This window comes from Corvus cornix, chromosome 2 (assembly GCF_000738735.6).
Source record: "Corvus cornix cornix isolate S_Up_H32 chromosome 2, ASM73873v5, whole genome shotgun sequence".
NCBI classification, from domain to species: Eukaryota; Metazoa; Chordata; class Aves; order Passeriformes; family Corvidae; genus Corvus; species Corvus cornix.
Genome location: NC_046333.1, coordinates 117,334,479 through 117,345,532, shown reverse-complemented (window position 1 = coordinate 117,345,532; position 11,054 = coordinate 117,334,479). Strand labels below are relative to the sequence as shown.

At 35.7% G+C, this 11,054-nt stretch overlaps 1 protein-coding gene across 10 annotated transcripts in view; it reads left to right on the top strand.

Moving 5' to 3' along the window:
* The first annotated feature begins 538 nt into the window (after positions 1 to 538).
* Positions 539 to 11,054, top strand: part of LOC104690358 (aspartyl/asparaginyl beta-hydroxylase) — a 66,757-nt gene continuing 56,241 nt past the window's right edge. For 2 of the 10 annotated variants that reach the window (XM_039548727.1, XM_039548728.1), the window contains exons 1-4: positions 566 to 827; positions 3,854 to 4,003; positions 4,770 to 4,814; positions 6,107 to 6,175. In XM_039548727.1, the coding sequence (XP_039404661.1) occupies positions 812 to 827; positions 3,854 to 4,003; positions 4,770 to 4,814; positions 6,107 to 6,175 (280 nt within the window). In that variant the 5' untranslated portion in view covers positions 566 to 811. Of the gene's footprint in view, positions 828 to 3,853; positions 4,004 to 4,769; positions 4,815 to 6,106; positions 6,176 to 11,054 lie in introns of all 10 variants that reach the window. The other 8 variants (XM_039548731.1, XM_039548734.1, XM_039548729.1 and 5 more) reach the window with 8 other exon arrangements.

The following is an 11,054-nucleotide window of genomic DNA, read 5'->3' as shown; positions in this document are numbered from 1 at the left end:
TAATCATTTATATTAGGTTTAAATTGTACAGGCAGTATGCATGTTGTCAGAATTTAAGGAGGGGGGTGAGTGGGATGAGTTAGTATTAGCCCCTTCTGGAAAGGGTCTGCCAGAAGCAAATACAATGTGTACAGTTCTGATATGAAAATTCTTCGGCAAGAATGCGTGAGGTTGGTTTCGAGTAATTCTTTTAGAAGACTCAAAACTACATTATAGAAATTAGTTGTCTCTTTATTTCTTAAAGTAGTACGTTTGAAATGAGCAGTCTCTGCAGGATACTCAGGAAGCCTGGTAGGGGAGTGCCAACATGGAGAAAGTTTCTTGGATGAGGGCCAACTTAACAAATGCAAACAGGCAAGCTTTGTGTCCAGACTTGTGTTTCAGCTTATGCGCGTGGGTTTAATGTCCTTAGAGATCAGGCACTGTGGCATAAATTGCAGCAAAAGTACTACGGTACATGTGCTTGGTTTCATTTGCTGTTGTTTTTGATGTTGGAGGATTAAGGGGAGGGGAAAGGATCAACTACCCAGGATGCTGTGTGGAGGAGTAAGTGAATTTCATTGTCGTCAGAACCAGATTGCCATATGAGTTCTGAAAAGCGTTTGGCTCTTGAGGATAACTGCTCTAAAAATAGTACTGGAGGAGAGGTTTCTCTTGGGTCCCGTTTCGGGTTCCAGCTGAGCTGGCTTTAGGAAACTTGTTTGCTCCTGTTGCAAGACTACAGTGAGGGTATTTCTTATTCTGCCTTCAGCATTAATTTTTGGAAATACTGACACACTCGCTCTGTTGGTGGAAATCAAGCACTAATGTTATGGCTGACGACACAGGTATAATCCTAACCTTTTTTTGTGAGCAAATGGAAAATGTGTACTTGCAAATACTGGTTATGTCTGATTTTATAATTGGCAAAACGACTGGCTTACTGTTGTCTGTTTGTTTTCTTGCCAGTTTGCTGTTCTAGAATGTTACAGGCTGCTTCTGTTCACTTTGATTGCATGTTCTCTGGACTAGGGGTGTTCCATGAGTTTATGGCAGGTGGTTGATCGTAAATAATTTTTTGCCTAATAGAGTATCTTATTAACATAAGAGACATTGTTTTGTCTTCAAATATCTGTCTTCAAAGTTATTTTTAGAGTATGTAAAACTGCTAGATGTCTTGAAGGTAGGCTAAACTAAAAAGGTTTTCCTACATTTTTAGCTAGATGTGACTTAATGGGGGGTGGGTGAGGTATAGGATTTTATAGATTTGCTGTTGAGCAATAGACCGTGCTTTAAGACTTTCTGATGTCTGCATAAAGACATCTGGTGGTGTAAGCACAGGCTTACCAGATATGGCAAGTGACCTACTTCTGACATGGCTGGCAGCATGTGCAGGGAAAGGGCTTGAGTTGAGAATTAACTGTTTGGAATGAGCTCTGAGCCAGCTTCAGTCCTCGCAGTGTTTTGTTCTAACCCTGCATGTAGCATTATTTGTGCAGATCATAGGTAAATTTTTTGTTACATAACCTCCATTTATATAAAAGTGTTGCGTGATCAAGCTGCCGTGGTTGAGTGGTTGTTCAAGAGTTTTGTAAATAATTTTGCTATAAGGTAGAAAACCACAGCATAAAAATATATTTTTATGAACTACATTCTTATAGCAGAATCTATTTTTGAGGAATGTACATGAAACAGTCTTTGATACTTGAAAAAAATATGAATAGTGCTCCTTGATTACTTAAGTAAGTTGTCTTTTCCTTCATTTTCCTGTTCTTCTGATAAGTAAAGCTTCTTTCCTCAGAGGCAACTAGCAGTAAACGGTAGAAAACAGGCAAATGAGTGTGAAATGCAATAAGATCCTCTTTCCTGTTTGCTCTAGAACCAAGTTGCAATCTGGAATAATTTAAATTGTTTTTAACCTAAGGCTTTCATTTAAATATATACAAAGCTTTCATTAACTGCCTTGGTACACAGGTGTAGTGAAGCCCTGATATTACATACTGTAATTGTTTATTTCTCAATATTAACATTACCAGCTCAATAGTACTGTAAATAATTTTCATATGGTTGGGCATATGTCTGAATGCAGACGCTGCTTGTCTGTCGCTCAATTTTCAGGCTACCCATACATTTCTCACAAGAGAGATATTACAATGAGCTTTGTATATGGACCCTGCACATATGTAGTTAGAGGACTGTGCAGTAGCAAATGATGTGTGCCTGATGTGAGGCTGAGTTGCCTCAGTTTCTCCCTGAATATTATTGGGCATTTGTGTTTAATGTAGAAAAGAAACTTAAATAGTTAGTGTTTGATCTTTGAAGGGAGTAGTCTTAATAAAAGAATTCTTTTCTTCAATAAAATGCTGAGCTGAGTAAGAGTTGATGTGGGTCAGTGGTTTCTTTATTGGTCTGAACTCAGTATATAGCACAATTAATGTAATAAAAGAGTATTTTATTATGGCTGTAAACCTGATGGCAAGCAGGGTAAGTAAGTACTTATATATAGTTCCTGTTACAAAAATAAGTCAGTCGCCCATCTCTCATTACTTATCGTTCAGAGCTACCCTATTTTATTCTAAAAAACAATTGTGTTGACATTTAGCTTGAGAGTATTTTTTTGGTCTTCTATGATCAGTGTGATAAATACATCAAAAACTACTTGCAATTAGTATAATAAGGATAACTCCTTATATTATCACAACATTCATGACGAAGTTTCTTGAAACAGTCTTTAAATCATGTAAAAAATAATTTTGCTTGAATAACTGGGCCTGCATGTGGCTGAACAAGCAAAAGTTGCTTCTTACAATGGAATGAAGTGGAATAGGTTAATGGTCATGAAACTGCAGCCAAGTGCCACCCTTGCAGCAGTAATGTCAGGGGACAGAAGAGCAGACCTTGAGCTTTGGAGGAAGGCCACAGGCAGGCATCTTTTTCAGTACATATTTATTTACTCATATATATATATATATATACATATATATCTCCCTCTTTCACTAAAACAGTCCTAAAACAACAGACCAAGCAATTCATGCCTTCTCTAGTGAGGATGCCCATTTGAAACTTGCCACACATATGCTAGGTCAAGGCCTGTCTTTCGCAGTTATTTGTTTACAACTACGTGTAATTTTTTATATATATTTACTTTCTGTATGTGCAGTTATAAGTGAAACCGTGATTTGTGTTATGTCTCTGTGTCATCCTTTTACTGGTATGTTCCGTAGGACTGAAATTCTGGAGTTATTTAGCATGGAGTGAATCTCTGCTTAATTCTAAGCATCAGGGAAGATGATTTTAGTTGGTTAAGTATCTGAATTTGAAGTCTTACCCTTAAAATAGTTCAGGTTTTAGGGTTTTCTTAGGCTATTTGAATTTTCATGTTGGTTCTGTGAGCTATTTCGACTGGTTTTGAAACTCGATTAAGGAGAAATGCTTCTCTTGCAAAGCTTTTCTGCTGGCCACAGTGTCCTCTGGTGGCAGTCTGGGAACCGCAGGGAACAAATGCAAAGCATCTCAAAAATGTGAAGCTCTGTGTAAATACACATCAAAGGGGAGAGCAAGGCAGAATTTCCAGCTAAGTTGTAAGACAAATCAGATGGGGGCTTTTGGTGTTTGGTTGGTTATGAGGCTTTTGCTTGGATAATTATCAAGCTTCTCATGGTAATTCACAGTGAAATGGAAACCAAGTGAAGGTGGTGAAATTTAAAAAAAAGAACAACCAAAAAACTCCACGACAGCAACAAAACCCACCAAAAAATTGTTGCTCAAATGTCTTGTATTCTGTGTAGTCATAAGCAACAAGTTTTATAATTGTATCCTCAATAATAGTTTTCTAACTCTTACATACATTTTCTTTCCTGTCTTTTTTTAACAGAGACTAAGCATGGAGGAAGCAAGAATGGAAAGAAGGAAGGCCTCTCTGGAAGCTCATTTTTCACCTGGTTTATGGTAATTGCTTTGCTGGGAGTTTGGACATCAGTAGCAGTTGTCTGGTTTGAACTTGTAGATTATGAAGAAGTTCTAGGTAAGAATTTTAAATCTTAAGATTTTTCTAGTAATATTATGATATGCATTAAATGAATGTCACTTTATATTTTTAGATAGATGATTTGTCTACTGCAGCATTTGCAAATGACCTACATGATAAGAATAGGCAGTGTAGTTCAAAATGTATGTTTTAATGCTGAACACTACTATGATGTTAAAATGGGGTTCTCAAAAAGGGTATTAATATCCTGTAGGATGTCTTTGTAACAGGTTGTAGCGGGTTGACCCTGGCTGGGGTATACTGTAGTTCATTGGAGAGGTCAGCTAAATATGCAGTTTGAATTAAAGCTCTCAGAAATTCTCAGCAGTGATTGAAAGCTGACAGCTAATGTTAGCTCTCTTCTGATGGACTGTGGTGCATGTAGGGTCAGGACAACTGATCAGTCATCCTCTCACGAGTGAGATGCTGAATGACCTCAATTGTCCTCAGTTTTGACCTTATAGCGGTGATAACTGTCTCTCAATATGACAATTTGAAGACAGTACTGTTAATATAATATTTAAGGTTTAACAAATTAATATCTCAAATTTCTAGATGTATGTCCATAGGTACAGCTGATGTCCCTGATGTTGTAGGATTCAACATGCACTTTTGCACCTGGTGGCTTTACAAAATTTACAAATTTGTTAGTACATGCTTTTTTTTGATCCGGACTGATTTTTTTAAGAGAAGCTTCTGGTTTGAAACTTAATTGGGTCTAGTGATGCAAATAATGTTTTTTGTATTTTTACCATGCATGCAGCCAAAGCAAAGGATTTCCGTTATAACTTGTCAGAGGTCCTACAAGGTAGGATATTAGAGAAATACACTTGCTTTTTACAGTCTCTTGGCTGAAAGTGTTGGTTTACTTTATTATGGTTTTAATTTTTTTTTAAGAATTACTCTTCTTCTGCAATGACATGAAGCTCAGTCATGTCTCATGTCTCATTCTTCATGATTTTGAAGATAATATAATTCTTATTTCTAGAGAGTTAAATTTTTACACCAGTCTGCTGTGTTTATCCCTGAACAGATACGGCTCCTTTCTAATGGGTTGCTTCCATACAATGGTGATGGACATATTTGTGTCTATTCCAGACCCAAGTCTGAATTTTTTCTTCCACAAAACTGTTTTCTAATTTTCTAAGTGCCATATTAAGAACTATGTTTCATTTATTTTGAAAGCAAGAAAGTTCTATCTCCATGTAGAGAATGACAAGTGTAGTAAACTGTCAGACTATAAGGACACAGAGTTCTGCAAGCTCTGCAGGGTTTGATCCTGTTGCAAGTTGTGTCTGAATTTTTTCAAGCCTATAATTAGATAACTCTCTACTTGTTTGGTGGTCCCAGGACACTTCAAATCCTGGATACCACAATTCTATGCTGAAAATTCCCTTTTAATAGAAACTTTTTAATATTTTAGGAGCTCTCCTTTTGCATATACCTAGGGCTGATAGAGCTGCAGTTTCAAGAACAAAAAGTGAGAAAACTGATTTATTAGTAATATATGAAAGGATGGACAACTTTTTTTGTCTGCATTGAAGGTTATACAATTGTTGGTAAAATTTATGAATGGTTTTCCTTCGTCTGGGAAGTAGGCTGTTTACTTTCTACTGACTTGGCACTAAACATTATATACCTATGTACCTTCTAATTCTAATTCTTCTCCAAGAATTTAGAATTGCAGGAAGAATGTAATCAGAAAACAAATGGTGATTCTTTTATGAATTTTTGTTTTACTGTTTTTTCTTAAACATGTTGAATGTTTCTTGTGAACTTAAATTTTATTCTGAGCAAAGCATGTCCATGTAAGGTCCATAATTACAGACATGTTTTAAATCTGCCGGCTGCAAAATAAATGTGCAGGAAAAAGACAAACTTGTATTTGGTCTCAGGTCCAGGAAATACAGAAAGAAACTTGAAATATTTCTAGTATTTCCCAGGAAATTTAAAACGTGGTTAAGAAGATTACAGCTAAATTGTTAAAAAACATATGGTAGCAACCTAGCATTGGCGGTCAACCATTGCACATTGAAAACTGTCCTGGAAACAAATGGCCAGATCCCTAATTGTCTTGTCTTCCTCTCTTTGCACTTCTAGGCAAGCTTGGGATATATGATGCTGATGGAGATGGAGATTTTGATGTGGAAGATGCTAAAGTATTGCTAGGCAAGTACAAATACAGGTGGAACAATCTATATAATTTAGTTGGCATGTTCATGTTTGGCTTTTTTTTTTTTTTAAAGTCAAAACAATATTTCTGGTTTGTTTGTTTGTTTATTTTTCCTAGTTTGAAAACTTAAATTGATTTCATTGTGATGGGTTTTTTTTCTTAATGCAAGTTGTAGGATTGGGTGTGTACCTCATAGCATTTTTTGTTCTTTTTCTTCTAATATAGCAATGTTAGTGGAAAGCATTTAATTACTTACAGGATGATTTTGAAATTAGGTGGTTGATGCTGCTGTATTGAATGTTGAAAGATGGTTGTGATTATCAGCGAATTTCTCAGATGCAGGACCTAGGGTGCTTCAAGAGTGAAAACACTGTTTTTGTTAACATGTTAAGCCAGGTCCACTTTAAATGTGCCTTTGTACTTCTTAGATGACTAGTTGTGTAGTGTATTTTTGTACTGTCTTTCCTCTATTCTGAATTCTCCACAAGTCTGTTCATTTTCTTTGCCCTTCAGAAACAGTACATGACATGAATTTTTCTTCTCTGACATTGAAACATTTGGTTGAGGTTTCTCTTCCTTGTAATTTGTGAGAATGTCTTTCTGCTCACTGTGTATCTTCAAAGGGAAATGTCAATCACTAGACATGCTTTATGATACTGTTCTTTACTTACATCTTTTAAAGCACTGCCTTCTCCAGCTTCACAGTCAAGCATTGGATAGATACTTCTTGCATACCTGATGGTAGAAATTTTACTTAAGTTTATTTTTCTTTAGTTGGTTTGCTCAAATTTGAACCTATGCTGAGCACACAAACAATTCAAATTAAAAAATGAACAAAACAACAAAACCCCCAGCATAGTAACTAATAGCTTGAGCAGTGGACAAAATGGAATGTATCAAACTGCTCAGTTATCAGCAGTACATTAGGATGTTATGGTTTGCTATTTCAAATTCATACTGCATAAAAATCAGCTTATCGTAATTTTTTTTTCCTACTTTTATCTGGAGATATAAGCAAGAGTTTGGGAGGATATGTGTTCATTTGTTTAATCCCTTCACAGTTTATAGAAAACCCATGTAATCAGCTGAATCAGTTTGCAGAGTGAGAGTCACTCCAAAGAATCTCCAGCATTCTGAATGGCTTCAGAGCTACAGATTGGGTGTTAATTATAATTGGTGACTAAGATAATACTTGGTATAGTTATAATCCTGATCTTTCTCTGTCTATTCTGTAGTGTACAGAAACTGGATATCCCTTCCTTGATGGTCATATACAGCCAGAAACATTCTGCTGCTTTGTTACGTCTCTGTTTTATGCAGCCTGATATAGCTGGGAGTTCTGCCAGTACATGAAAGTGTTTCTATTATAAGCTTGTCTTATCATACATTTAAACCTTATACTTCAAATGTGACATTAAAAGGTCACAGATCAAAATTTATTTTTATTATTTTTGAAAAGTTGCTTAGAAATAGGATTTAATCTCATTTAAATTTGAGAATAATTTTTGCAGCATGACAGAAATGACAAATTCTAAGTTTTGTGACACTGAGAAAATTATTAATATAGAAAATACATTTTTTCTAATAACTAGCATGTTATATTATTAACTGAATTTCCCTGTAAGTTACTGTGCTTGTTTGCAGTTAAAATTTAATATGAAATAAAAAATGAGCACTACAATGCAGACTGAGATTATTTCGTTGATGCAGAAACTAGAAGATTGGATTCCTTCTTGAGGAATTTGTCTTCCAGAATTAAGTCTTTGTAGTAACAGAAACTGTATAGTAAGCCTATGTTCAACTGCATTAGGGTAACTTTCTGAATATTGAATGCAAAGCTCCTTTTATTTGTGAGGATTTTGTTAGTACATGTGCTGTATTTGAAGGCTTATTACTCTCTGGGATTTTTCTCTGGGTCAGAGTGCCATAACAGCAAGTGGTTTCTGCAATACAAAAGGCGTTACTGTACTTTGATGTCTAATGATGGGAATTCATATGCTTTTTTCTCTTCTGTTCTTTAGCTATTACAGCACTAGTATTGTATATTGAAGTTTTGACATGCACAGTGGTTTAATGTTGTCCACTACCGTAACCTTTAGTTTTCACTACAAATTTCAAGATTGAATTTCATATTAATGGTAAATATCTTGGAAGTTTAAATTAACTTAATTAATATTTTGAGAAATGCTTCTACTGGCACGAGTTTATTTTGTATTTCAAATAATGGTTTAGTAGTTGGTAATTTAATAATTTTCTGTACTACTTGGCCATACCTAAATAAAAGAATTAGAATTTATTATTTTATTTCTTGTTTGTAGGTGATATGATAGGATCTGTTCTTTTTATTTGTTGGAATCAAAGGAGGTTTCATGAGTAAGTTCTCTTGAGGGATTTGTATAATTTTAAAAAGGGTGTGCGAGAAGTTTGTTCTTCCCCTCTTCCCCCACTCCCCATGTAAGAGAAGTAAAAAACCCATAAAACCCAAGCCAACTGCACCCCCTCCAGTCAACTAACCCCAAGTACTTATGGAGTATTGTAGCATTTATTAACAAATTATCTGTAGTGGGAATGCAAACTTGTTGAAGCTAGCCTGCCATTATCTTGCAGATTTTGTCTTTTCCATAGATATTTGTTAGGTTCTGTTTACAGAATTCCTTCTGGTAATGGGAGGAGAGGCTTTGTACTCTGCTCTTTTGGGGGCTGCTGTTTGCAGTACTTTGCTTCCCAGTTTTTGTCCACTTCACTCTTGATTGTCCTCTGAAGGGTGTTATTCTTAGGGGGAGTGCTATACCTCTGACCTTGCTTTAGATCAGTACAGGGAAGCAGTGGCTTTAGTGGTATTACCAAAACATGGCGTGTATAGGAGTAGCAATGTCTGTTGTCATAGAGACTTTGGAGCCAAGCTGTTTCTTTTGTGCTTCAGTCCCTTTTAACAAGCAGCAATATCCTGAGAAATTCTGCTTAAACGGTTGCAGTAGTTAGTATAGTTACAGAAGTGCAGCTACAGAAAACAATCCCTTTATTGTACTTGTGCTTTTAGTTCAGTGTGATCCAGCTATGCAGAAAATGGAAAAACCCCATCCTAGTTTATCAGCAGTCAAAGGGTTATAAGCAGTAGAATCCAAGTAAAAAATATTCTTTTCCACTGGTTCACCTACAGTAGAAAAATATGTTTGCAGGCAGTCACGCTGAGATTGCGCATTCAAAAAATCTGTAGTGACATAATAGGTGTTAAAAGAATGGTTTTGCACAGTTCAGCTGTTTAGGATAAGTTTCATGCTCATCCCTATTTTTCTCATGTTCTACTGTAGCACTTTCAAGTATTGATGGTTGGCTTGTGCTCATTCTCATAAAAAGAGGTGTTTACAGGGGAAGAAAGGCTTTGTCTTGTTAAATGCATGTAGGGAAGTCCTGTGCCGTAGTACTTGTGTTAACTTTTGAACAGATAAATATTTTGACTCCTTTGTTCATTTGGATTTAAATTGTCATGTTAAGACTTCTCTTGAAATAAAATAGCTATATCCTGTGAGTCCCTGCTTTAGTAGGGTATGGCTGCCTGCTTGGGCAGCTCTGGTTTTGTCACTGTTTTCAGACACTTGTTACGATGCTTTTGTGAGCTTATCAGTTTTTACTTTGAAAAGCAGTTCTTCTTGCTTATGGGGGTGAATGAGGATGAAAAGTAGAGTATTAATTAGTTGGGGGTTTTTTGTACTCTTTCTTAGAAAAAAAGATAAAACATATGAAATACTGTGTTTTTTTCTTTAACTCAGGCTGAAGTGTTGTCTGAGGGTTTTTTTGGTTTTGTTCTTGGGTTTTTTTGTTCAATTCAAAGGCCATTATCTTAATCTTGTATAATTTTTGCAAAGAATTGTAAAGAAAGGGTTTAGGTTTTTTTGTCTGCTGTGTTTTTTTGGTGAAGACACATGCTTCCAGTTCCTGTGGTTCCCTTTGGTGTCCTAGTATTTTCAAAGAAAATATGCTACTGTACTCTATTTTATAAAGGTAATTGCCCAAAGGTCTTATTCTTGACTTAGTGCAAGAACAGGGGTATCTATATGATTATGCACGTGAACAGAAATAACTTCTAAAGCCTGAGGTCATTTGGGAGTAGTGTGTTGTTTTGGGGGGGGGTTTTGTTGGTTTTTTTGGTTGGGTTGTTTTGTTTTGGGTTTGGGTTTTTTTTTTTTTATATGAGATTCTGACAGACTAGAATGACACAAGTATTATTAATTCTGTATTTATAACTTAGATTGTACTTTAAGGATTTTTGGATTCAAGTGTCCATTCTTAAATTGAGATTTTGTTCTTCAGTAAATACCCTTACTTTAGTATGCCTTTGCATCTTGCTTGATCCAAATTTTGAAAACAAATTAGAATGACTGACTACTGTGCATAAAGTTGTTTATAAAATTTAATTTTTATAGAACTAAGCCATGGAAGAAGTTGGAGAGGGATATTTATAATACCTTGATTGCCTCCTGGATTCAATCTGTCATTTTTAAACCTTTGGGCTATCCAGTGAAAAATTAAAGAGAATGGCTGGTCACTCAAGTAGAGGTTCTGGACATCCAGGTACAAGGATGTGGAATATCATGGACTTGGAAGTTTCCTCAGAATTATCATTGATACTTTCACTATGTGCTGTAAGAAAAACATGTTGAAATGTGTTAAATGTCTCTGCCATGAACTTCTCTATCTTGAATGTTTCATTAACCTGCATCTAATATTGCTTTGTAATCTGCATGTGCAATGTGTTCACTTAATTTTATGTTTCAACAATCTGTCTTCACCTTTAGCTCACTTTTCTGCTTGTCCTTTCAACACAAATGGAGGTTTGTTCTGGTTAGAAGTGGGGGAAATTCCTCCCTCTGCAGC